General features: G+C 46.8%; 1 protein-coding gene across 3 annotated transcripts in view; it reads right to left on the bottom strand.

Annotated features, from left to right (window-relative positions):
- PBX3 (PBX homeobox 3) overlaps positions 1 to 26,997 on the bottom strand; it is a 173,667-nt gene extending 146,670 nt beyond the window's left edge. For 2 of the 3 annotated variants that reach the window (XM_063316118.1, XM_063316120.1), the window contains exons 1-3: positions 26,914 to 26,997; positions 25,000 to 26,180; positions 23,211 to 23,284 (exon numbers count right to left, since the gene is read on the bottom strand). In XM_063316118.1, coding sequence (XP_063172188.1) covers positions 23,211 to 23,284; positions 25,000 to 25,196 — 271 coding nt within the window. In that variant the 5' untranslated portion in view covers positions 25,197 to 26,180; positions 26,914 to 26,997. The remainder of the gene's footprint in view (positions 1 to 23,210; positions 23,285 to 24,999; positions 26,181 to 26,913) is intronic. The other variant, XM_063316119.1, reaches the window with a different exon arrangement.
- Positions 26,998 to 27,936: the final 939 nt, after the last annotated feature.

Here is a 27,936-nt window from a genome sequence, read left to right as displayed (position 1 = left end):
GGATCCCCCTGAAATGGGATCCAACTAGACCATGTTTTGATTAACAGACAGCCTATCCACTACAGTAAAACCACAATCTGCAAGAGATGTGGTAGTCACCAGAACTCACACGCACAGGAACCGAAGCTTCATTTGAGGTGCAAATTCTCTCATTCTAGTGTGGGTACCTGGTTCTAACACAGGAATGCTTTATATATTAAGTGCACAAAACGAACAAGCTGGGAAGCCATGACCAATATGCTGGATTCTTCACAACTGTGCAACAGCATTTTCAAGGAGTTACGCAGGCCAAGCCATGACTAAGTCCAGGGGAGCCATTTCAAATCCTCACCCCCAAAACCACACACATCCTAAAGTTTACTGTTGTTTGCCCGTTGCCAAACAGCGGGCAAAAGATTCATCAAACTCTCCAGCAAGGCTGTTGGTTTCCCCTTTGTGATTTTTTTCCCCCTTTTTTTCCCCCTCTTCTCCCCAAGACTGCTTTAGATCTAATCATTCTCCTTGTTTCAGACGTTTACATCTGCTTTTAAGTTTTTATGGTTGCCTTTTGGCAGGCAGCAAAGTGGACCTGTCGATGCGGCTGCAAAATAACGCAAGGGTTGTTATGAATTAAATATTAGAAGCCTTAACGCAATGGCCAATAAGAATTATTTGCCTTATTAAAGCAGCAGAAGACGCTGATTAAATTTTCATTGCATTGCAGTCTTTTTCCCATTTCTGCTTTCAATTCATCATTCTAATGTATGAAAGGCTCGCAGAATCATGGCGGGGAGACTTAATTTCTGGAATGCAAATATGGCAAAGAAAACGCCATAAATACCCTCCCCAAAAAACATTAAACAGTCAGTTCTAATTAAGTGAATACTAACTAAGTAAATATTCTCTTAAAGGGGGAAAAAATATAACTCAAAGTGTCAAGAATTCCAGAAGAAAAAGCCATGAGCAAATCTACTCCAACTAATAAATAAATTAAAGATTGCCTGCTCTTCCACCTGAATGTCCAGGAAGTCATAGAGAAGTTTTGGGTACGTCCGTTTTGGAAACACAGATCTGTGTGATTGATGAGCCACTGAGGAACCAAAGGCCAGATCTATGGGAGGCTTGTGAATTTTCAGACCCATGTAGCATTGCCCCATACATGGACTGATCATTCCTTGCAGCGTTAAGCCTTCAGTGTTGTTTTGCTCTCCCCTCCAAACATAAGGGCTGAATCATTACAAATACAGTTATTTTGTCCATGTAAATGTTGCCTGTCGTTCTCGGGTTATTTAAAAAAAAAAAATGACAAGGGCTATTTAAACCCGCAAGGAATACTCTGCAGATGCATGAACTCGAGGCTGTATAGCCCAGCTATAACCCTTTAAATAGTGATGTTTCTCTGCAAGGAAGACATTTCAGCCACACACACACCCCCCATAAGTTATCCTTAAACAGGAGCATAGCTTTAGATTTCATAAGGCTGCAAAGGAGGGAGGGGTTCTGTCCAACCTGCCACGTGGGGGCAACTCTTCCTAAAAAAAAAAAAAAATCAGTCTTCCTAAATTCCAGGTCATCTTTCTTGCAGCTGAAGAGGGTGCACACCCCAGCTATGACTGCAGACACCCAGATCCACATGCACACATTTCCCAGGGAAAATATACAATCCCGGCCCCCCACAACCTCGACAGAAGATTGCTAGCCGCTCTGCCTTAATATGCATCAGAAAGAAAATCGAGTATCCATTTTCCCCAGAGGAAAGCCTCAGAAACTCTGCAGCTAATGAAATGGGGGAAATCTATAAATAGCCCCATGATTACCTTGAAAACACTATCTTTGTTCCAGCCTCTGCCTCTGACCCTCTTTATACTAATAACCAGCTGCCTTCAATACGGTGCCTCCATAAGGTGATCAATATTAGGACAGCTTGAGCGGGATGTACATTTAAACAATAGCAGATATTTACTTATTACCGGGCTAAGAAGAAGGGGAGAGTGGAAATGGAGAGAGGCCCCCACGGAGAAGGAAACATTCAGGACTATCTTTGCATCTTGCTTATTAAGGAGTTTCTGATTCTCTTAAGCAAGATGAAGACCGGGAGGGGGCTGTTCCTTCTCATGTTAGCGACATGTATATTAAGAACAGGAGGAATTTCATCTCCTTCTTCTGCTGAAAAGGTTTGCAAGTCGTTAAGGAAAGAGAAGGGAGGGGAAGGTAGTTAAGACCTCTCTCAACCAACACCTTCTTCCAGCTTCTCCGTTCTTACGCTCCTGGCATTGAAAAATCCAGGACGGTGGGGCAGCTGGCAAGAGGAGAGGTTGACCACATGTGCCAAGTCTGCTTCTCCTGGAGACAGAATATTGTCAGCAAAAATAGAAGGAAGAGGAGATTCAAGCAGTATTTAATAGCACTGCTGGTTATAAATTATTATTATTATTATTATTATTATTATTATTATTATTATTATTCATGGCACCCAAATCCAGGCTGACACGTTCATACATGGTGGGATTAGAGCCTCCTTCCAAGATTAGGAGGAGGAGAAATAGGAGGGGAAGAAATGAGGAATTCTTTAACAGGAACTATTTATTAGCTGCCTCTCCAATGCTCAAGCACTCTGCATAATTTATTGATGCTGAGATATTTATGCTGCCTTTCATTAAAGGTAAATATCCAGCAAAATTTGTATCCCCCACCTCCCAAGAACTCCAATGGCTGGGCAAACTTCGTATCTCTTAAAAAATAAAGATAAAAAAAAAAATTAAAAATTGCCGGTGTGTGGATGAGGGTTTTATTCCGTGACAAAATTATTGATGACAGCCCATCATAAATGGCACTTTCCTGTGTAAGCACGTCATAAAGAAGGAGGGGGTGGGGAATAAAATACTAGGACAGTTAAGCAGGCGGGCATATTTACTTTTTAAATCAAAGGAGCAGGGGGGGAAGGCAGAGAGAGAGAGAGAGAGATCCTAACATTTCAGCATTATCAAAGGTATGTGTGGAAAGGAAACATCAAATGTCACACATGCTTAATTTGACGCATATTCTCGGTGCTCACAGGTATTTGTCGATGCCGTAAAATTGGATCGACTTCGCCGAAGCTACAGGAGGCAACTGTTCATCGGCTGGGTGGAGGACACGCAACAAGATTGCTTCCCGTCTCCCCCCTGCTCTTCCTCACCCAACAGCAGAAGACGCCCCCTTTCCCAGCTGACTAGGCTCTCTGATTTGCTAGCCCCTCCCGGGCACATTTTTGTCCAGGAAACCCAAAACCAAGCAATGCTTTCAGCGGCAGAGTCACATGGCAACATGTACAGAAGACCAGCCGATTGGTGGGGACGGGCTTGAATATTCATAAAGCCATGTAAAAGAAGGTCATCAGGCGGGAACTTGGTTTGCAAAGAGCAACCATAGGTTGCTGATTGAAAAAGTTGGACTGGAATACTTGGGCCAGTTCAAAGATCGGTGCCACGACTCGTCTTGAAACCAAATTATATTCCTTGGATTAGCCAACAAGGGATCCCTACTGATATTGTTCTTCTTAATTTAGGGGGAAAAAATTGAGAATGATATTCTTTAAAAGGCACACCCAGGCCTTGGGAAAAGCATCAGGATTTAGCATCGTCAATGCCACACTGGAGCGGGAAGATGCAGCTGTTGATGTCCGGCCAAGGCAAGAAAGAAATGGTCCTCGGAGCTGTGCGGGGGACCGGTAATCTGCTCAGAATCCAGCTCTATTTTGTCAATTTTAAAAACGGTAAATTATGACTCCCGCTTAGAGCTTGGTGCTCCCCTCGGCCTCCGAGTGGCTTGGCGAGTTAAGTACAGCGGGTTTTCAAATGGCAGGCGCCGAGCGCGTCGGCTCTCGCTCGGAGGCTGGAGTGGCACGGCGACGGAGCCGCATTTGAACCCTCCAATCTAATCAATCCTTGCTTTTTGCATTTGAAACAGCCCCTGGCTGACGCTGCCTGAAGATAACTGTTTTACCACCTCTGTCATGCCTAATTAACAAGTCAGATGTACAATTTAGAAATTTTGCAATTAACCTGCTAAAATATTGCTGGAGGATGCTAATTGTTATGCCAGTTGCCATAAAAGCTCATTTGCATAACTTATGTGTGAAAAACAATTACCAGCCGCCGTTGCAGACGCGGTCCACAAACCGCTCCCAGCTACGGATGAGAAGGCCACAAAAACACTTAATTCATGGCCCACCCCCCAAAAGAGAGAGAGAGAGAGAGAGAGAGATTTCCTCTCCTTTTGTATCCTCTTCCTACAGCATCTGTTTTGCAAAGCAATATTCATCAGAAAATCCCCAAATCAACAATTAGTAGCATATGTAGACCGGCGATTACGGCTCTTTCTCTTTCCACCGTCAACCCCTCCCTCCCCTTCCAGTACAAACAGTGGGAAGAGCACAAAGCCCAACATTCCCATTGCCTCCACGGCGAGACTGGGCGCCCGGTGGCTGCTCCTCCCTGCTCAGCTCCACCAGGCCCTCGCTAGGGGTTGAGGCCGACCAGCGTGCAAGCATCCGCTTTATTTATTCCGCTGAGGTGTTTACAGCAAGGAAGGTATTAAAGGGGGGTGGCGCTCCTTTAAATAGGGAACAGCAGGGCTGCCTGCTCCTTGAAGACTGGAGTTCTCATGGCAATCCACTTGATCTGAGTTATTTCAAGGAAGGAGCGGCTTCGTCTCCTTTGAACATCCCTCTCTGTTCCCATCTCCACCTTTCACCAGTGATTGGATTAGTGACCTTTGTACTGGCTCCTGCAATCTCCATGTGCTTTCAGCTATGTAGCCCACAGGCTTTTACCACCGGCTGAGCCACAGAGACCAACGTGAGTTCACACCCAGATGTGACGTCCACGTGAGTTTACATCCAAAACATCCAAAGGGAGAGGGGGGGTTAGATTGCCTAGTCTTAACTTACCGGACTGTAACTTGCAGCCTATCTCATCAAGCTAACTCCGGTCCAACAACCGACTGCCAGAAAGTAGTTCTTTCCTCAAAAGTATTTGTACTCCATCTATTCCATCTCCAACCCAACTTTCACTGCCTCTGTTCTTCTCCCTTACGGACCAATCCACCCAGGCATTTTGCTCTGCCTGAACAGTGGGGGCCTATGACTTCACTGTCCATAAAGCTATCTTGTGCAAAAAAAAAAGTAAGTCTTTATTAAACATGGATGTAGCCAGAGTGACTGAGGTCTTGGGGTAAGCTGTCTAATATCAGCAACAGCTTGGTTGCAAGCTCGTTTCAACCCACCAAAGCACCAAAACTTTCTCGGCGCAATTTTCTGGCAGGGCATGGGAACCATTCCTGGGGAGGCACAAAAATGTTATCTCATAGAACATGGAACTCCATTGACATGCTGCTTGAAAATTCCAGGATGTGCCCTCAGCAAGTTGCAGAAAGCTAACAGAGAGCGTGTGTGCAAGCTACTGAAACTGAAACACCCATCAAACAGCCAGATTCACCTTAGGTAGGCAGTCTGCCACCCAATAGTTGCCATTAATAACTTGACATGAAGATTTCTTTAGCAAGAAGGCTGCCCTATTTATTTTGAAGCCAACTAGCAGCAGCAAGAGAGCCAGTGTGGTGTAGGAGTTAAGGCACTGGGAGATGTGAGTTTTGGTCCCGCCTTAGGCATGAAGCCAACTGAGTGACTTTGAGCCAGTTCCTCTCTCTCAGCCCTAAGAATAAGAAAGCAAGGGCAAAACACTTCCAAAAATGTTGCCAGGAAAACAGCATGGACTTGTTCAGGCAGGAGTCAAGATTAACGTAACCTTAATGCATCTCAAAAAACGGTAAGCAGCATCATTTGTGATTAATACTTGGATAGGAGACCACCAAAGTATTCCAGAGCTGAAGGCTAGACTGGGAAGTCCAAAACATGCCCTAGGCGAAGACAACGGCAAACAACGTCCACGCTGTTGCCAAGCAAAATTGCACAGACATCTCCGTAAAGTCACCAACAGTCAAAAGTGATTCGCTGCAAATCTTGATCTATCGGGTTCAACCCAGAAGCCAATCTTAATATTCAGACAGGCTGGAACGAACCGATGGCCATCCAAGGTTTTAAAAACAGGGTTTTGAAATCTGCCGCCCTCCAGATGTCAGACTGCCCTTCTTATCAGCCCCAGCCAGTGCAACCTGAAGCCTGGAGGATGGGAACTATCGTCCCCAAAATGGCTGACAAGCAGAGGTTTGTTTGTTTGTTTATTTATTTATTTATCCAATTTGTCCCCGCCCATCTCCTCCCATCGGGGGACGCTGGGCAGTTCCTTGCTACTTGAAAGGCTACTTTCAAAAAGAAAGGCACCCAAGCACATAGGCAACTGAAATAGCAGGTCAGTGACAAGACGGGCAATTGTCAGACAGCAAACGCCGGTACAAATGACAAGTACAAGGCTAAGCCAGCTATCTTGCCTCCTGTTCTCGTGTGATAGACAAGATCCCGTTTGTCTGCAGAAGTTCAGCGCAAAGGAGATCCCCCAGCAGTTTTCGGGCAATAATTCAGCCAAAGATACCACTGAAAACAACTGAAGGACCTATAGGTCCCTCGGGTTCATCCTGTTTGAACAAAATATTAAGGCAGAAACGTAGCTGGTCAAGCACAAACCAGATAGTACACGCAGCTCAGCGGCTCCTACTTCATTTGTGGTTACAGCAATGTTCCTCAACCGTGGCAGCTTGAAGATGTTTGGACTTAAACTCCCAGAATTCTGCTGGCTGGGGAATTCTGGGAGTTGGAGTCCACACATCTTCGAGTTGCCAAGGTTGAGAAACACTGGGTTACAGAAATGAAATAGCCTCTATTCTGTATCGGTTGAGTGTTGTTACAGCCCAGCTATGGTCTCTGGCCAGAGTTATGAAGCCGACACCAAAAGAAGCCAAATGAGAAGGCTGGAGCAGAAACAATGCACTTCTCACTCATTCCCCATAAGGGCAAGTTTTTAAAACATTCTGGCTTAAAATTATGCACATCCTGGATGTGTGTGGCCATAAACCAAATTGCATACAGGGTTCAAACACTGCTTGAGTAAACTACGATCATGCTATGGTTTGTTAAACCCACCACACTTGGCTTGACCCGCACAGTGCTCTGGTTTTGAAATCACAGTGCTTCAATTTTCGTACATGCTGAGCCCAAACCCCAAACAAATCACATTAGAGCTTAGCGCACCATGGGAATCCCATGCCCCACCCACCCCCAAAAAATTGAAGCCGGGGAGTCTCTTTTTCCCCACTGTAATTCCATTTAGACAAGATCTGAGCTCAAGGGAGAAAATCAACCTGGGGTAGAGTTCCAGAAAGAGCAAAGGGGGTGAAATAGAATTCTTTAAAGAGGGTGATGGTTAGAATTCTGCCCTACCCCTTAGCCAAGCCAACGTGGCCATGCCGCCTCCCTCCCCAAAATGTTTATGAGACAATTGAAAAGTTACCTAACAATCAGGGTGATTAAACAGCTGCTGTTATGATAATCAGCCCGTAAAAAAAATTGATTGTCTTAGCCCTAGCAACTACAATATTATTAGGCTCTCCAGATTCTGAAAGGAAGACATATTTCCTTTATTGAACACTCTCTGCCATAAATCCTGGTAAACTGAAATTAGTCCGTGTAATACACTGACACCCCAGAATTTATGTATATGCAGCCTATCATTTCATTTTCAGCCATTCGATCCTTAGACTAAGCCACAGCCAAAAGGTCAAGAACCAGGCAGTCGATACGTTCCCAAGGAACGTATTGATAACACGTCAGGGATCTAACAAGTGGGAAGCCGGTAAGAACTAATTCACGACAAATTCGCTTTAGCTAACCCAGGATGAAATACAGCCCAGCCCAAGGCTGGCACCCCACAACTCAGCTTTTGCCTCTGTCTTCCCAAGTCTAAGCCCTCTTAAGGTGTGTGGCCAGCTGCAACTCCAGAATTCCCAAGTAGTGATCATAGCCAGTTTGGTCTAGTGGTTGAGGTGTCTGGCTAGAAACCAGGAGCCTGTGAGTTCTAGTCCTTAGGCACAAAAGCAGGCTGGGTGACCTTGGGCCAGTCCCTCTCTCTCAGCCCAAGGGCCAATCAGGCGTAGTAGGGGAATTCTAGTCCCGCCTTGGGCACAGAAGCAGGCTGGGAGACCTTGGGCCAGTCCCTCCCTCTCAGCCCAACTCACCTCACAGGGTTGCTGTTGTGGGTAAAAGAGGAGGAGGAAGGAGTATTAGGGATGTTCGCCACCTTGAGTTATTTCTAAAAATGATAAAGGTAGGATAGAAATAAATAAATAAATACATACATACATACATTCAGTGGGGAAAACATTGGGGCTAAGTCAGAGAAAGAGACAAAGAGAATCCAATACACTGAAGCGATCTACTCTCATAGATTCCAATGTGTATTTCCTCCATACCAGCTTGAGTAGTTGGTCACATTTCAGACCTTTCAAACTTAACCAGCTCATCTACCATCCGTAGGCTACACTGCTTTCTTGACACCTGGCCTCTTTAGCCACAACCCAAAGTGGGCCTCTTCTAGCCGCTCTTTCAGTCCAGTTTTTGATTATAAATCGCCGTCGCCCAACAGAAATGCTTTCCCATCTGCCAGAATTCCTCGCCAACCGAGGAATCCAAGAGGTGAAGTCCCAACCCCTAGAGGACACCAATCATTTGAGATTCCATAAGATGCCCTGAAAAAGGGCATCTTATGGAATCTCAAATGATTGACCACTAGGCAGCTTCAAAAGTCTCTAGCACAGTGTTTCTCAACATTGGCAACTTTAAGATGTGTGGACTTCAACTCCTAGAATTCCCCAGCCAGCAGAATTCTGGGAGTTGAGGTCCACACATCTTAAAGTTGCCAACGTTGAGAAACACTGCTCCAGCAGATGTCCCAGACAACACTGAAATGATCATTTCGAACAAGAGGTCTTGCTATGAATTATACTCCTTAGATAAAAACCAGATACACCCTCCAGTTTGCAACCTTTTTTCCAAGAGGCTAGGCCACCACTTTTTCTTCCTTCCCAGTACAGCTGCTTAAAACCCAACTATCACTAAACACCTGGAGACCTTTTGGAGCTGTGCTGCTTCTCTAGAAAAAAAGAAAAACCAGAAAAGGAGTTAAAACACAAACAAACAGCCCTCTCCTAAATTCAGCAATTTTATATGTGTCGCCAGCAAAGTATTCTGCTGAGCCACATCTTACAATCTGATACGGATTGGCCCCGAAACAATTTTATTTCCTAACTGACAGTAGCTGGAAAAGGACAGAAATTCATTCAATGCAAAATTTAATGCCAGCTTTCAGATTCTGCAGATTCAGTATACAAACGGAAACATTTATGGCTCAAGTTGCACTTGCCTGAAGCTTGCAACACAGTTTTCCAATTAAAGATATATATACAAATATGCACATATGCTTAGACAGTCCACACATAAACATATATCATGGGAACAGCAAGATGCTCAAACGCGCTGTGTATTGAATGCTATTTTGTAGCAAGATAGAAAAAAACACTGGGCAAGCAAGTGGTTTGCGGAACGCGAGGGCAGGAGAAACGCACTCAAGAAGATGGACACATTTCTGCACAGATGTTGGCGAACAATTCTTATTAACATTCTCTTCCCTTCCCAGGCTTCAGTCATGTTTTTGCTAACTGTTGCATTCCTTCAAGACCCAGTCTGTGATTCTCTGCATCTAAGGACAGGGCGACACCCATTCATTCATTCATTCATTCATTCATTCATTCTCTCCCCCTCCTTCATCCCCTTTTAAATTACCTGAACTCAATAACAGGAGGAAACATGAAAAGAAGCTGTGATCGCCCACTCTATTTGAATAGCAAGCAAAACGTGAGAAATGCACTTGCTGCATGTTGCCATGGTCTGATTTACTAGCTTTTATGGGGAAAGGAAGCCACACAAAATTTTCAGAGAAAACCCCAGTCTTGCAATGCTGCAAGGCCAACTGCTCGGGTGATAAATCACTTGATCAAGCATGCATCATTTCCACAAGTTTTCATGTTGCATGATTTGCTCCCCAAAAATGAGTGCACAGCAGAAGGCACCTTAAGAACTGGTATGCAAGTCTGGATGTCTTGTGAAGAGCAGAGGAAATAGAGAGGGTCCAAATGTAATAAACTAATTGAATTAAGGCCCACAGGCTAATCTGAAAACCCACTTGAAAGAGATATGCTAAACCTTTGGTATGACCTTGCTCTTCTGCAAGGTATGACCTCATCTTCTCCTAGGTTCCGCCCACTCAACTTTTGGCCCTGCCCACCTTGCAGTTACCAGCCAATTGCAGCACTCAAGCCAAAAGACAAGAGCTGTTTATTTAACAGGAGACTGAACAAGGTTGTTGTTGCTGCTATTTTTTAATTATGCTTGGCCATCCAAAGGACACAAGCTGAGTTCCAAATTAGGATCAGGGTGGAAAAAGAGAAAAAGCTTCCCCAAACCCAGCACTGGTTGCACATCACAAGGAGCTGTTCTGATGAAAAAGAAATAAAATGTCTTGAATTAATGCTCGCAAGGACCATGTTTCAAAACGTCACCCTTGGCCCACCAAAGAAAAAAAAAAGCAAAGGACTTTCCTTTCTGCAATTACAAGTTAAACATAATTTTTATTACTGATCACTCCTAGTTGAAAGCAAGGTGCATAGAACTTGGACTACGTCATTAAACCCAAGGACCAGAAAGCATAACCAGAGATACATCCTTATTCAATTTATGGGGCACATCATAACTGGAAAGTCAACCCAGAAGCCTTTCACAAATGGGGCAGAACTAAAATTAAAGCATCATGCTGAATTAAATTAAATATTAAATTAAATGAAGGAGCCATTCACAAATGGGGTAGAACCAGAATTAAAGATTCCTGATAGGTACTTCAAGTCAAGTGTGTTGCGCCATCATGAGACACACAAAGCCAGCTCTTCTCTGCATGCGTGTGCATTTATCTCTTGGCATGTACCCCAAGCTAACAGAAATGTCTGTGTGTGTGTGTGCATGTATACATATACATATATAAACCTCAAGCTAGGTATAGATAAAGCTTCCTTCAAGCTGGATTTCTGGCCTCACTTTCTTGGCAGAAGTGATATTTATGTATCTCTTGCCTTCATCTGGAACATCTTTTTGACTCCCCAGTCTAGTGTACAAGCCTGAAGCTTCCTGATCTCTCATTCACATAACAACCAGAACAACCCTGACCCAGGTTGGACACTGTTGTCTCAAAAGCCTTCATTTCCTCAAGAAAAAAAAAAGAAATTGCTTGAGAGATCAGTCCTAAATTATCCTCAGGCAATGTTGCTGTCAAGGTAATGCATGCTATATGCCAGCAAATTTGGAAAAAACAAGAATGGCCAACAGACTGGAAAAAATCAACTTATATCCCCATACCAAAAAAGGGAAACACTAAAGAATGTTCAGACTATCGAACAGTGGCACTCATTTCACATGCCAGTAAGGTAATGCTCAAGATCCTGCAAGGTAGACTTCAGCAATTCATGGAGCGAGAATTGCCAGATGCACAAGCTGGGTTTAGAAAAGGCAGAGGAACTAGGGACCAAATTGCCAATATCCGCTGGATAATGGAAAAAGCCAGGGAGTTTCAGAAAAACATCTATTTCTGTTTTATTGACTATTCTAAAGCCTTTGACTGCGTGGACCATAACAAATTGTGGCAAGTTCTTAGTGGTATGGGGATACCAAGTCATCTTGTCTGCCTCCTGAAGCAGTAACAGTAAGAACAGACCACGGAACAACGGACTGGTTTAAGATTGGGAAAGGAGTACGGCAGGGCCGTATACTCTCACCCTACCTATTCAACTTGTATGCAGAACACATCATGCGACATGCTGGGCTTGAGGAATCCAAGGCTGGAGTTAAAATCGCTGGAAGAAACATTAACCATCTCAGATATGCAGATGATACCACTTTGATGGCTGAAAGTGAAGAGGAACTGAGGAGCCTTATGATCAAAGTGAAAGAAGAAAGTGCAAAAGCTGGCTTGCAGCTAAACCTCAAAAAAAACCAAGATTATGGCAACCAGCTTGATTGATAACTGGCAAATAGAGGGAGAAAATGTAGAAGCAGTGAAAGACTTTGTATTTCTAGGTGCGAAGATTACTGCAGATGCTGACTGCAGTCAGGAAATCAGAAGACGCTTAATCCTTGGGAGAAGAGCAATGACAAATCTCGATAAAATAGTTAAGGGCAGAGACATCACACTGACAACAAAAGTCCACACAGTTAAAGCAATGGTGTTCCCCGTAGTAACATATGGCTGCGAGAGCTGGACCATAAGGAAGGCTGAGAGAAGGAAGATGAATGCTTTTGAACTGTGGTGCTGGAGGAAAATCCTGAGAGTGCCTTGGACTGCCAGAAGATCAAACCAGTCCATCCTCCAGGAAATAAAGCCAGACTGCTCACTTGAGGGAACGATACTAAAGGCAAAACTGAAGTACTTTGGCCACATAATGAGAAGACAAGACACCCTGGAGAAGACGCTGATGCTGGGGAGAGTGGAAGGCAAAAGGAAGAGGGGCCAACCAAGGGCAAGGTGGACGGATGATATTCTAGAGGTGACGGACTCGTCCCTGGGGGAGGCCACGACTGACAGGAAGCTCTGGCGTGGGCTGGTCCATGAAGTCACGAAGAGTCTGAAGCAACTGAACGAATAAACAACAACAAAATGTTGCTCTCTTGGAGCTCTCCATGGTGCTGAATTTATTTACCCCCATGTGGCTCCTTAGGAACAATGGCCATGTTCACACATCATGCCAAGCCAGGTTCTTTAGACAGCTGGATTTGTTGAATAAGCAACAATGGTGTGGGTCACCCATCACATCAGCCCCCAAACAAACCAACTGCATCACATGGGAATCCACACAACATCAAAAGAGAACCATCCCCGGTGTTGAGCATTTTGTTCAGAAAAGTAAAAACCGCCTCTTGAGTTAGGCCTGAAAAAGACCAGGCATTCTCTTGTTGGCAAAACATGTTCCTTACACTCAAATTCTTATTTTTTGTGTGCTGTACTAAACATTTTAAGTCTCCAGCATAAAACAGAAGTCATCTCCCATGAGCTTCATTTGGAAATGAACTCAAGTTCTTCAGATTCTGGGGATCCACTGACATTCATTTTATTAGGATTTTTATCATCTGGAATTGCCCCCCACACACATCTGTTTTAATACTACGAAGTTACAACAAGAAAGATCGCTGGTTGATCTCTTTTATTATGCAAGTTATATTTCAGAGGAACAAGTTGTCCTTAAGCCAAATTTCTGGGGGTTTTGAACATAAATCATTCCTTTAAACAATGAAAAAAATGGGCTTGGTTGGAACTGGACAAAAAAAAAATTAAAGCCATAGCTCAATTGTAGGGTCAACTTACTTGACCCATCAGGCTTCCGTTAATGCAGAACACCACCATTTTTGCTGAGAGATATTTATGTAAGCCCTACAACCAGCATAGGTGTTGGCTTTTTTGTCATTTATTCACGTGTAACAAGGGCCAGTTATGACTAACCATGAGTAGGGACAGTCCACACCTTGGTGCCTCACACACCAAGCTGAAGCCGAAGATACACCACCATGTGTAAGCATGCTGCACAAACTCAAATATACGCACCTCTCTCACACACACACAGAGGCCTTTCTGTACTTGCCAATGGCAGAGATTCCCAGGTTTCTTCTGCAGAAAAGCAGTGTGCAAAATCAAAAGTCACTTGCAATGAGTGATGCGACCCAGAGCAGCCGATGAGTCAGGGAAGGGGGCCGTTAAGTTAGAGAGATAGTATTTATTTTGGTCAGTGGCCAGATAAAGCAGAACAGATATGAACTAAACACACCAAATAAAAAAGAAAACAAAAATAATCAAACAGACCACATACCCATAAGATAAATGAATCAGGCATAGGGATATTAGTGTGATGGTTGTTTGCCCACATTGAGAGGAGCAGGTGATTTCTAAATATGCTGCAGAAAAAGGAGCTATTTGAACATGCCTGTTTGACATTTTTTACATGCGCTCACTCTGGTACTTCAGTAACAGTGAGATGCTGTAGTTTTCACAGCCATCATGAATAAAATTGGACAGAATTCCTTCACCCACAAAACACTCCCAAACATTGAGGGTAGACAAGCTACATAAAAATCTAACTTTATTTCAGTTGTATCTGTGGACCCACAGAGCTCACCACCCTCGAAAATACCTACCCACTCACACCAAGAGAGCCAGGAAGTTCTCAAGGGTCTCCCAGTTTTTCATGGATCAACCCAAATCCATATACAGAAGCAACTCAGCCAGATAATATAAGCAAATTAAGATTTACCTCCCAGTGCAGATGGCTACGCATTTTATACGTGGGTTCCAAAAACTGTTTAAAATCCCTACGCCCAGACCACAAGAGACCCGCTGCTAAAGCAGAAAGAGAAGTTTCAGAACTCTTATGAAAAATGGATCAGAGTTTCATCAGTAGGTACATAGTGCCATTTGAAAGTAGTTGAGATGCTGGAGAATATTAAGTTCAGCCCTGGACACCGAATCTTACGTTAATGTGGATTTTTTTTCCTTCTTCTTCACTGCATTTTTGTTTATTGACCTCAACAGCTCAGCAAACAGAGGAAACCCCAAATACTGGAATAAATCTGGGGGTTCTGTTTTCATGACTTTGTGGGACAATGTGAATGAGAAGCAGTGCTTCCAGCTAGTAATTTTGAAAACTGGACTTAACTGGGCCCGTAACTGGCCCACAGTTGTGCCTCCCATGCTTAAAAATACTCTTTGGGTACCAACAGTTTAAAAAACAGAAGACTTGCATGCTCTATGGATTTAGAAAAATAGTATGTGTACTCAACATATACTCCATTTCTCACACCCAAACACCGGCGCAGGGCCACACAATAGCCTCGCGCTTTCCCTGCTCTGCTTTTTTGCACACTGGGGACGAAAACAACAAAAGCTCCCCAAACAATGCAGCGAGCTGGGCCTGAAGTTTAGAATTGTTTTGCAGCAGTAGAGCGAGGTAAGTTTTCCACCGGCGATGTTCTGCCCTCAGCAAGACAAGTGCGAGGATCCAAATTAAGGTTAAAAGCCTGCATTCTCGCTCTGAATTCCTGAACTCTTACACATTCTCGGCTCAACCCGCCAAGTCACTGCCAGATTCTTTTCAGCAGCAGCACGATACAAACAGCCCATCGTGAGAAAGGTTAGGCCTACAATTGCTTCAACTAATTGACAGAGAAACCCAGGACTGAAAAGATTTGGGAGGGAGGGGGGAAGACTCCCCTCTCCTACAATTTCTTTTTTGTGTGTGTGGGGGGTAGCCCTTGAAATCTGAAAGTCTTATTGTACAGAACTCAAAAACGGGGGAGGGAAGCCACAACAAATCATGGCTGGTATGTTCATCTTACGATATCACATCCTAAGGTTCAGTTCTTGGGCAAACGAGAAGAATCCTAGAATTCAGTTGCGACCATTGGGTCTAATGCCCTGACAGGGCAACACCCCCCATAAAAGGATCTAATAGATCCTACCTCTACTTGAACATTTCCAAGGAAAGGGAAGTCCACCACCTCTTGAAACCAACATTAGCTTCTCCTAACGTTCCACCAGAATTTGCTTTCTCTTTATTTTCTTCTGGAATGATGGAAGACAGAGCTTGACCTTCTTCTGATTGACACAGACAACCTATCCTACTCAACTCCCCCCTCTTGAATCTCAAGCTTAAATATACCAGTTCTCTCCATTTCTCCAAGACTTAACTTTTTTCCCCCCAAAACCCCTCCTTTCCTTCTCTTTCATTTTGCCTAGACCCAGCTTCAGGTGGGATGCTCTGGATGGAAAGGAAGGACAGAAAACACGCCATCCGATCCATGGCAACATTTTTCTTTCTCCCAGCCTGCTGCCAGAGAAACACAAAGGGATTATTTCCCTTCACTGTCTCCCATTAGATCAATTAATATTCAGAGAAAGTCTCTAACATGAAGTTTAAATAATCATAAAAGGAAAAGATGAGGGTGGGGAACGAAAGGGGAGAAGCAGCACTGATCTTCCAGAAGCTTCTCTAGGCCTTTCAATCAATTTTATTTATATGCAAAACCAAGAGAAACTCGGGGAAAAAAAAATCCACATACATACAAAGCTCCTCCTGATGGTAACACTCTCAATTTAGTGACAGGCAAATGGCTTCCTGCTGCCACTTAATCTCATTTCTTGCATAATGCCCTCTAATTAGCATATCAAAGTGAATTAATACTTCTAGGGCATTAGCAATGGGGGAAAAATCTGCTCTAGGCTTCACAATAGCAGTTAAGCAATAGCCAAGAAATCCTCTCCCCCCAAAAAAAAATACACCCCAAACCACTTTGCATTGCAAAACTGTCCCATTTATTTATCCTCGCTCCCTCTAAACACTTTTACCGCACACTGTTTTACTACTGTTCACCAAACAAAATGATAATTGCCAAAAGTTACCAGCATCTGTAAAAGCCCCCGCACAGAATCTTAATTCTAAGCTCAAGGGGGAGAAAGGACGCTCAAGTGGGATAGATTCTGCGGCTGCCCGAGCCCAGATTCAAACCGGCAGGTTTTCTCAAAATTAGAAGGAGATAAAATGAAGAGCGGGCTTTTTAACATCCTTGCGTGAGGATCACACACACAAAGAACCCCGCCGGCTTGCAGGGAGGAACCACCTGCTGGAGCAAGATTGACAGTCTAAAAGAAGGACCGCCCACATTTGGTTGTGGCTGACAAAAGTTGAAGGTGGAGGCTCCTGGCTAGTTGGGAACATACCCAGCTAATAAAAGTGACCAAAACCTGCCCTATATGAGTGACATTTCTGCTCTGCATCAAACAGAGCTAGCTCTACACTGCCTAAGCAAGGCATTGGTACAAGATTGTGGGTGGATGTTAACTGTGACTGTTTATATTATGGAAGTTGTGTTGCCCACAGCACAAAATGCGCATGAACTAAAACGTGTGTACGTCAACCTATCTACTGCAGGGACTAGTACAGGCACCCACCAGGAGTCAACGCTGACCCCAAGGCACAAAGAACCCAACACACAAACACACACATGTATATTCCCAGTGTTTGTACACAGTGTACCAGCTGAGTTGAAACAATGCAAGCGTAGATGTGTACTGCCCCAGTTCCCCCTGCCCCCTTGCCGTGTCCGATCCAGAAAGAAGAACTTTTCAGAGAGTGACAATTTAGTCAGGTTAGTTATTTCTAAGCCCATTTCCAAAGGCCCAGAGTGCATAGCATGGAAGAAGAAGGAAGTCATCAACGGGCCTCCCCTTTGTAGGTCTCCAGAGCAGAGAAAATGGGAAAACACTGGCCTTCTTCACAATGGGTTTTATTTTCTCTCTCCGTTCCTAAGGGATACAAATGGCCGATCAGAGAAACCTGGAAATGTGACAAAAGGTCAGCCTTGTGGGGTTTTAAAAGGGGGGGGGACAAGGGGGAGATGTGGCAGAAAAGAGCATTGAGCAAGTTTAGTGTGACGTAGGCTGGTATCCTGATGAGTGAATGGCATTAAACATGACTGGTTGAGTAGCTGACGGTGGGGAGAGAGAGAATCCATCCCACATCCATCTCCTTGTATCAATTCACAGAAACAACTGCACCTTCTGTAAAGATTCACAAGGGAGTGAGGCCATGAATGTCCAAATTTACATTTATGCTGCTGGAATGTGAATCTATTCGTCATCTGCTTCTTTTAAAAGATTCAGCGAGCCCTTGTCACCGAGTCCCGAAAATCCAACCAACAGTAGATAAATATTCCCACAATCATGGTTTTGCAGGGTGTCATGCAAAACCCTTTGGGAAATCAGAAGTTTCATCCCGGGCTACTTTTGTCCCTGGAAAAACACCAGCAAATGCTGACCGACTCCTATGCAGTTCAAACGGAGCTGAGATCACGCAGCATCCGCACCACAGAAATAGGCACCTCTCATTGAGCGCGGTAAAAATTGAGTTGACAAATCTATTAAAACTGGCACGGCAAACACTTAGCCCGAGATCTCCCTAACACCAAGCTTTAATTCATTCTTGATTAGATGCAAAAGGAAGGCTCATGTTGGAACTAACAGTGCATAGATAGAGCCAAGGACAGCCCATCAGCCGTTTTAATATATTTAAAAATATGCGAGGCTCTTCCCAAGTCAAGCAGCAAATTAAGCGTCTTCCTTTAAATAATAATAGAAAAGGCAGAGAGAGAATAGGCAAGTATAGACAAGGTGGTCTGAATGCTTCTTGGAGATTCAAGGGGAGAAAGAAGAGGAGAGATTGTGCTTTTCCTACTGAAATTGATGCTTATTTGTAACTTTGATAGATCTTTGGCCATCAAGAACTTTGAGAGATCTTTGGCCATCAAGAATTGGCCACATGGAGAAGGTGAGCTCCATGCATCTTTTGTGCACAGAGCATACACAACCACACGCGAGAACTGCATTCACACACAATTTGCTACAGCGTTCTGCAACCGTGGCATCACTTAGCGGGGTCTGACTATAGCTCCCTGCCTTACTAAATGCTACTAAAAGACAGATTCAAACTTGCTTGAAAAGAGCTATGCTTCAGACCTTTGAGAGAAGGGGCATCGACTGGGAAAATGAAACTATTTACTCCTTTTTCCTCATCGGGGCAAAGACAGAAATGCAGCCTTGGCTTCTTTTCCTAAATCCAGGCAGAAAGAGCCCTCTTTCTGCGAGGATGCAGCAGAACAGACCTGCAAGACCCAGAATATTTCAAAGCAAAAATAACCAAATCTCAGTCTGATGCATGTGTTCTTTAAATCTATACACCCAAGACAGAATTGTTATTATACAGTGCATGCAGATGGACACAAAAACCTCTTTAAAACCAGCTGCACAATATGTCACAGTCTATTTACTTTTAAACAGAGCATTCCAGCATCAGTTTTGTTTAAAACAGGCATCCTTCCAAAGCCTTCTTTGTCTTTCTGTTGTTTTATTTTATTGCCAAAAGGCCTCGCTGCCAACAACTGGTGTCAGCCAATAGAGAAAACTTCGTTCCTTCGTTCTGTTGAGAGCCCGCAAAGATTCTTTTCTTGTATGCTATTTAGTTTCTCTTCTCTGCAGAGAAGAAAAACATTCAGGCTTTGCTGGCTCTGGACTTCATCTGGGAATCAAGAAAACGGGTACAATTAAGAATGGGAGAAGAGGGAGAATTTAAGCTAGGTGCTTGTCCAAGATCCAGCCAAGGAGCAGAATCTGAACAGTCAGCAGAGGGCTAGGAAGAAGCTGAGGGTTTCTGCCTATGCAGGATACAGCAAAAAATTAACTCCTTCCTTCTTTTTCCAAGCACAAGAAAATAGTTTCAGTGGAGAAGAGGAACAAGGCAGAATTTTTTTTCTACATCTGGATGTGAAACCCACATGTGGACTTCAGGCAGCTTAAATAAGAGAACAAGCGGGCACCACACAAAAACTTATCTTTTAAGCCTAGAAACACAACACAATTCCCAGGCACTGTTCTCCCTCCTCCTCCTCCTCCCCCCGCAAAGAAGTTCATTAAGTTTTACGATCCTTCCAAGTCAGTCCCCAGCTTCTAAAGCTCACAAAGGCTACAAATCTGGCAAGGCATTATGTGTATTATTAGGACTTTCCAGTGAATTAAAGCCATTTAGGGTTGCAGGGGCATTCAATTAGGGTTTTGTGGGCAGCTGTCATCTGGGGTTCTTAAAGGAGACAATGCAAATCTTCAGCTCACGCTAGCGTGTTCGGACACACACAGAACCTGGACAAGAAAAAAAAAACCAATCAAGTAGAACTTCCCGTTGGGATGCCAAAGGCATTCCATCAGGGTTTCGTGCCGGTAAAAACGAACTGCATACCCTTTTTCAGACTGTTATAAATGCATGCAGCTCCAGCTGGGGACAAGACAAAACCAAAACAGGGAAACTGCTTAAAAAGAGGAGCACAACACAAGCTCGCAAGCGGCAGGAACGGGCAGACACGCGGGAAAAGGCGCAACGGCTCCAGCAAAGCACAAAGGAGGGAATACTCTCTTGGTGCTAAATTGCTAATAAGACTTTGAACAGCCAAGACCTATCATTACAGAATGCCTCCCCCCCAACAGATGTTATTTCAAAACATCTAGCCCAACAAGGTAACTCACAGGACTGTGGAGCTCCTTCCTTCCCTGCTAAGCTTCCAGTATTTGGGAAGTGGGGGAAAATAAACAAACATCTGTATAAACACAGGGATTAGAAACTGAAAAAGCATTGTTCTAAATGCAGTCCAGGGCTACAAATGGAGACTCTGAACATTCCAATGAATGGGATTTATCTATCCAACTCAAGAGGAGAGTTAATAGCCAGCACCCTGTTTAAAAAATACCGTATGTTTGCACTCTTCCAGATAGCATGGGCTCCACAGAATTCTGAATCACTCCCAAAGTAAAAAGCATATTTTTCGACTCAAGCCGGCCGCAGTATCAAATCTGTCTCTGCCTAAAAGAATAAATCTAAAATTATAGGTTTGAATTAGTTGCTGCGCCCCTTAATTCCAGCCCTGACTCCCCCATCTGCACACGCAGCAGAAGCAATGGCAATTATTATCCATAAGAAATCTCAAAAGCAGACCCTTTTCTTCCTGTGGCTTTATCATCTTTATTATTGTCGGTCTGCCACAGACCGAAATGACCAGGGTTCAACTGCGCAATAATACGGGGGAAGACAGAAAGCTCAAAGTTTTGAAAACTGAGCCAGAGAAAGCAGAGAGAGAGAGATCCTTTGCTGGTGGCAGAAGGAAGGAAGAAGAAAGGAGCAAGTGTGATCAGTGTGTGGGGAGAAGGGGGGAGGGCTCCCCCCACTTTTCCAGAGGACAACCATGCAACACAAGGCATGCAAAAAATAACTTTCATGCTCCCTTAGCAAGGGAGTGCTTCCTACTTTATGAATGAGGGTCACCCTATCTATCTATTTATCTATCTACCATCTTCTCTCCTCCACCAACCACTTAGTATATTGATACTTACATTCCCAAGCTTCTTGAACTGCTAAGAAATGTATTCTTAGCCAGACGGACTCCCCTTTATCTTGGCTATTTCACAGGAAAAAAAAAAATGCAGAACAAGCAGGCAAGGTCTTCATCATTGAGCCCAATGGCCATGGAGCTTCACTCCGGCCCCTTCTTGGAAGTTCTCCCTTTTCTGCTAAAAAAGAGTAACAGTCTCTTGGTTGGCACCATCGGCCCCAAACCCTGTCTTTCCGCTGAGCCAAGATTTAAGCTGCTGGCAAAGGAGAACTCACCAGGACGGGCACAGTCAAGCAGAGATCAGCCTGTCATAAGGACTCAGAGGCCACCAGCTTCCAAGAAGTTTAGGAACAAATAAAATAGAAAGTGGAGTCAAATGGAAAAGGAGGGAGATCACCTTTCTTGCATTCAAGACACTGCTCCTTTTCTAGCATGCTGCAAACACCGCACAAAATCCACCTTCGGGTCCCCCTCCCAGCTCTTAATTCTCAGCAGCGAGACACAAGCACCACCGAGGCAGAATCCAGACGGCAGGAAAACAGCATTCCCTAGAAGCTAACCCTTTCCCGCTTCTCCAGCTCGAAAGATTTGAAGACACACAGGGCACACCAGTATGCAATTCGCACTTTCGGTTTCGAGCACTGGCTTGCTTTTCAGCAGTAAGTAAACTGTCAAGGCAAAGAGATACACCTGGAGTTGGGTTACAGGACATGCCCTTTCAGGGCCCCCACACTGCAGGGGGACTTCACAGGATTTTCCCTCGCTTGGTGTCAATTCCAGCAAGGATCCCTTTGGGTGAATGTCCACCTCTGGTTTCCACTTATCCCCTGCCCCAGCAGAACCACACCAAGGTGCTAACTATAGGCATGAAGTAATAGGAAGATGACAAAGGGCTTATTATCAGCATATAATGCACCATATTAGAAAGCAGATCATGAACTTCTCTGGGGTTTACTTTAAAAAAAAAAAAAAAACTCCCAGAAAAACTAATATAGCTCTGGCAGTAATTCCTGTAGACACTCCAGCAAAAATCGCTGTATCTCCCTGCTCAATCACATCTGTCTCTAAAGACCTAAATTTTAGGTATTCTGGTATTTTTGCTCTACTCTTCGATCCAAATTACACAAGCACGTGAATACACAGACTTTAATCGCACCAACCTAGGCAAGGCTGAACAAACCTTTGGTTGCCCCCTGCAAGTAACTAAACAAATTCTCTAAAACACACAAACAACCACTCTTGAACGACAGACGTCCTGTGCAGAAACCAAGCATCGCTCGTTTGCATCTAGCACCCGGAAGGAATAATTTATAACTTTTAGGGGCCAACTCTTTGCAATTGGAACAGTGAAAATATACTTTTAAAAGGATGTTTACAAGCATACAGCTCACAGAGATGAAAACATTTTTCATCTCTTAAACTGCACTGCACGTGAAATGCTTTCTTGGCCCCCCGTTCTATTAGCCCTAGACTTTCAGAGCAGAACACCCCCCTTTTTTTTTCCTGAAACCCTGTCCCTGTTTTGGGGGGGGATCAAAAGTGCCTTGCTGAAAGCACCCACAGGCAGGAAGACAAAACCACATAAGATTTGCCCTGTTCTAAAGATGCACCAAGCCTGGAGTGGCCATGCATCCTTTACGGCATTTCTGGAACAGCCAGGAGTTTTCCCTACAAAACCTGAGCACAGGAAGACACGGGCAGAAGGCTTTTTGGTTAGGTGTTTGCCAGCAAGCACAACAGTTAAAACACCGGAGGGGGCCCAGCCAATTCGTAGCTCAGCCACCCACTTTAAATCTAATAAGCTCCCCCGTTACTTCTTTAAGAAGTGGCTATGAGAAAGACAGAAAAGAGAGAAAGCTGAAACTGCACAATAGCTTGCTTTCCCCCGTTACGGGTGCAGGGAGAGTGACCCGCTTCCATTTTCGCATCGTTTTGCGGCTGGCATTGCCAATGGTTTGAAACCAAAACCCGAACCAGCGAGCGAGGGAAACACCTTCTCGATCAGTGCGATTCTCCACTAGCGTTGGGACCCAAGGATCAGAAACAGAGGAGCAGCCGATCAAAGATGGCTGCGCCTCTTCACACAGCTCTCTCTCTCTCTCTCTCTCCCCCAGACCAAGGAAGAGAAGTAGGTTGCCCTGTTTATCTTGGGAGGGAAGTGGCAATGGGGGGGGGGGCGAGGGTACGAGAGCAGCGGGCTGGTTTCCAAAGCTGTGTCTCCTACCTGTTTTTTCTTTGATTTCACACAGAACACTGAACAAAGCGGGCTTCATTCTATGGCAGTTGAGTGCGTGCTTTCTGCAAAAGAAGAAAGAGAGAGGGGGAAAAATAAACACCCAGAAAAAAGGGAAGATATATTAGCCTGAGCGGCAGGGTGAAGAGGGCACCTTTCTGCCCAAAAGGAGACGCTTGTTTTTGTGCTTTTTAAGCACGAGCGTGGGCCTCTCCCTCTGAGCATCCTGCTCTACATCCGAGAGCCAGGCAACCTTTCTGCTCACAGAAAGAGGCATCTGAAGGGGCTCCATTGTGGCTAAACAAAGTTCAAAGAAAAAGTAGGAAAACTGAAAAGGGTAGATTGGGGAAAGGCAGCTCAATTCCTTTCCTGGGCAACAGTGAAGGGCAGTTTGACTGACTACCTGCTTGGAGAAGTCACCTCTTTTGGGCCGCTCTTCAAAAACTATCCGTGGAATAGCTGGGGTTTCCTTAACTCTCCCCTCTCCTCCCAAATCCAAAACTACCCCTGAAACCTCCCAGCCCTTTCTTCGGGGAAATAAATCACAGCTTGTCAAGGCCTTCTCAGGCTACTCCATCACCAGCAGTAATTTATGAAGAGAGAAGGAACTTCTGGAGTTCAAACTCAGGGCTTCAGTATCAACGGCCTGGCGAAACGATTCCAAATAAATAAACAAACACACAATCTGTCTCCCCATCTTCCTCGGCCAGCAATGTCCACTTAGCGCACCCACCCCCAAGAAAGAAAAGAAGAGAAAAGGAAAGAAGAAAACAAGTGAAACAGCCGAGGCCAAGCAGCCTGGGCCACGCTTTGGGGAATGGCCAGAAGTTTCCCCCATGCTGGCATTTTTTCTAAAGGAAAAGAAAACACAAAGATTTGGGGGCTCGAGACTGAAGGGGAGGCAGGCAGGCAAGCAAGGCTAAATTTTCCTCCATGCACCTCTGCGCCCCCCCCCCCGGAAAGCAATAGATTCGCTCCAGGCACTCAAGAAAATCTCAGATCATTTGCACATGCAGACAGGATCTCTTCACTTAGACAAACTTTAGCCCTTTTCTGTTTGCTGGGCGGGGGGGGGGGTGGTTGCAATTTTTCCTTTAGCAGGAAGAGAGTCACCATTCGCTGCTTGGATTTTGTGTTTTGGGGGGGACCTGCAACCCCTCCAGCATTCCAAGGGCCGTTTGCTTTTGAGGGGGGGAGCAGAATTGCAATTTCTCCCTTGGCATTCAACGGCTTGTCTGTTGGGTGATGGGGGAAGGTTGCAATCCTGCTCCCTTCCTCCAGCTTTCAAAACCTTACCTGCTAGGATTTAAAAGAAAAAAAAGACAGGAAAGAAGGCTGGGATCTCCCCCCTGGCTGCTTGGACTCATTGATTCGGGAGGGAGATTAATCCTCACCCCCCCACACACACACACACCCAAGCACCCAGAGGGGATGCTAACATGGGGCTGTTTAGTTCAGTTAATGGGATTGCCATTCCCCCCCCCCCAAGAAGAGAGCCGCCTCTTTTTTTTTTTTTTGGCGGGGGGGGGGGTGGATTGCAATATCTTCGCCCCTGGCATCTAGAGGCTGCCTTTAAGAGAAGCAGTTTTAAATCCCAGCAGGACTTAGCCAGCAGCCAAAGGACGAACAAACAAAACAATAACCCGGCGGATCAACAGCGCGGAGACACACACCCCACACACACACAGCGCACAACACAACACAGAGTGCCCCAGACAGTCGCGCGCGCGCAGCCCCCCGCACCCGCGACCCTGGGCTCGCTCGCTCGCAAGAGACCAACTTTGCTTGCGCCTCATCCAAGCTCTGGTCGGTGATGGTCATGATCTGGTGGAGGATGTCGCCAATGTCCTGCTTGCGGCCGTCGCCGTCGGCGCCCTCGTGCCCGTGGGGAGGCGGCAAAGCCATGCCCCCTTGCACCGCGTGGCCAGCCAGGTTCACGCCGGCCAGCGTCTGCAGCATCCGCGATTGTTCGTCCATGCTTCCCGCCGCAACGATGCACTTTGGGAGCGGGGCGGGGGGGGGGAGGAAGGAGCTGGAGAGCCGGCACACCGGAGAAATCGGTGTCGGGGTACGGAGAAGGGGCGACGGCAAGGACAGGGAAAGAAGCGTTCCTCGCTGGGCAGGCGGGCGGAAAGAATAAGGGACGGTAAATCTCTGCCTCCCAAACGAAGCGCTCGCGGGGGACGGAGGAGGAGAAAAAGGGGACCAAAATCTAAATCCCCGAGGCTGACATCGGTCCGGCTGGCCGTTGATCCACGCTCCGGCTCCGGCTCGCCTCTTTTAGGTCCAACCTCCGGCGTTCAGCGCTCTCGAGCCCGCCGGCGTCCGCGCCAGCCGCTGCAGGCTGTCTTCGCTCGGATTTTAAAGTCGTCGGCTTCTTCTCCCTCGCCTTGCAGCGCGACTCTTCGGCTCTTTTTTGCCGCCGTTCTTGCGGGATGCGTGTTTTTCCTTCGGAAGAAAAGGTGGTGGGGAAAAGGATAAAGCTACTCGGTTGCGGATGGGTCCTTTCTCTGGCTCGGATTAGGCCTTTTTTTTTCCTTCACCCCCCTCTTCTCACTTCCTCTAAATTTTTTTCTTGGAAACAAAGGAGGCGCGGGGGCTGGGGGGGTGCAAAAAAGCGGAAAAAAAAATTAAAACGAGAGGAGAAAAACGGCTTTCAAATCCTTAAAAAGTTACGGCGACGGCGCTCGGCGAGGAATCTTTCTTTCTTTTTTGGGAAAAAAACCCACCAGGTACGCGGCGGGCATCCCCGGCTCTTAATAAGGGCAACATTTAAAAGCGGGGAAAGTCGGTCCCCCGTAAAAAGAGGGAAGAGGGGGGAGAGTCGTCCTTCCGCCCCCCCTCCCGGAAAAAAAAGGGAAAAGCGCAAAAGAAAACCATCACAAGCAATCCCGGTGTCTTGGTCTCGTCAGGGTAAAGGGCTGAGAAAAGAGAAGCAAGAAAGGGGGGGGAAAGTTTGAACTTGTGCAAAAAAAAAAAAAAAAAAAGAAAGAAAAGAAAAAGCGGGGGGGGGAGGAAAAAAGAGAAAAGGAAAGGGGGGGGGAAGAGAAGGGGGAAAAAAATAATAATTACACGCTGTCTGCAAAGCGATGTGCAAAAATATCAGCCAGCTGGAATTTATGAGCCCAGCCGCTCCGTGACTGTGTGTGTTTTATGTTGTTTGATAGCCGTTTGGGTGAGCGATTGACAATCTGCCAACGCCATTCACTCACCCTGCCGACGTGTCGCCCGGCGAAGGAGGCCAGGAGCGGCGAGAGCCACCGGAGGGGATGGGGGAGCCGGCGCAAGCCCCGCCCAAGCCCCGCCCCCGCCCCGCCCCCTCGGAACTTCGGAACGCGACCCGCGGGAGAAACCCCGCGGCCGGCTCCCCCGGAGGGATGCCAGGCGCCCGCCCCGCAGCTCCGCGATCGGCGCTGCCCGGGCTCAGGCGGCGGCTGGCAAGCCCGCCCGCTCCTCTCCGCCTGGGGTTCTCCGGGTTAGGGCTGGGCTGCCCCCCGCGCCCCTGCCTCCAGCAGGGGGGAGAAGCGCCCCGACGCCGCCCCCTTGGAGGGTCTCCTGCTGCCCCGGAGCAGCCGGGGAAGCTCTGCCCGGCCAAGAAACTTTCCCCGGGCGGCCCTCCATCGAGCGAAGCAGCTCCCCCGCGGCCCGGCCCGGCCCGGCCCAACACCTGGCCCACCTGGGCCACGCCCCTTACCTGTCTCGCAACCCAGGCAGCCCGCCCCGCCTCTCTGGCGGCCCCGCCGCGCTCCCACATCGCTCCTCCGGACAGCCTTTATTTTGGCGAGGCTTCCCCGAGCCCTCTTTTTATACGCGGCCCCGCCCCGCCACACCCCCGCACGCCCCGCCCACCGGGACACACCCCCTCCCGCGGAGCCCCGCCCACCCCACCTGCAGGGACGTTTTCCCCTTCGCGCGGCCGGGAGCAGCGCCACGCCCTCCGCTGGCTCCGCCCCCGACTCTCCCTGGCTTCTCCCGAGCCCCGCCTCCTCGTTTTACCATCCCTCTACGTCACTCCGGCTCCACCCACCCCGTTCCGCGCGTCACTCTTTCAGCCCCGCCTCATTTGGGGCGCGGCTTAGTGCCCCGGCTTGGCTTCCTCTGAAGACTGTCTTGTTGCCAAGGGGAGGCTAAAGCGGGAGTAAGAGGGAGGGAGGAGCTGCGGCCGGTCACGTGGCTAAGGGGAGGGAAGATGGGCCTGCCCCCCATCCTCTGTGGGGCGCGGCTTAGGTCGGACGGAAAGAAAACTGATATTTCCCCATCCAGCCACACGGCTGTTGAGCGTTGCTAACAAACGTCGAGGCACGCTCGCAGAGGTACAAAACACAGCCCCGCCCCTTCCCCAAGAGTGAATCGCCTCGGGCCAATCAGAGCGCGCCAAGGAAGAGGAAAGGGCCGCCTTTCGCCAATCCGAGCGGGCTGTGATAAACGAGGGCGGAGCGCAGAGGCAAGCCGCGGTGGGCCGCCTCCCTCCGCGGCGCAACTTGCGATTGGCGCGTTCGAACGAGCACGTGATGCGGCGCGGGGAGCTAAAAGGCGGAGGGCGGAGCGCCTGCGCGGTTGCTATGGCGACGGCGGCTGGCGACCAGACTGAGCTGGGCGAGCCGGGTCGTGGCCTGCCCTCGCGGGGCTTCTCGCCGTGGGGCCGACTCCTCTAAGCTCGGCTTCCTCTCCTGCGTTCCCTCGCAGCCTACACGCGTCTAAGCTGGCAGCGTTCTCA

The sequence above is a fragment of the Candoia aspera genome, chromosome 16 (genome assembly GCF_035149785.1).
Source record: "Candoia aspera isolate rCanAsp1 chromosome 16, rCanAsp1.hap2, whole genome shotgun sequence".
NCBI lineage: Eukaryota > Metazoa > Chordata > Lepidosauria > Squamata > Boidae > Candoia > Candoia aspera.
This window is presented reverse-complemented; position numbering and strand designations above follow the sequence as displayed.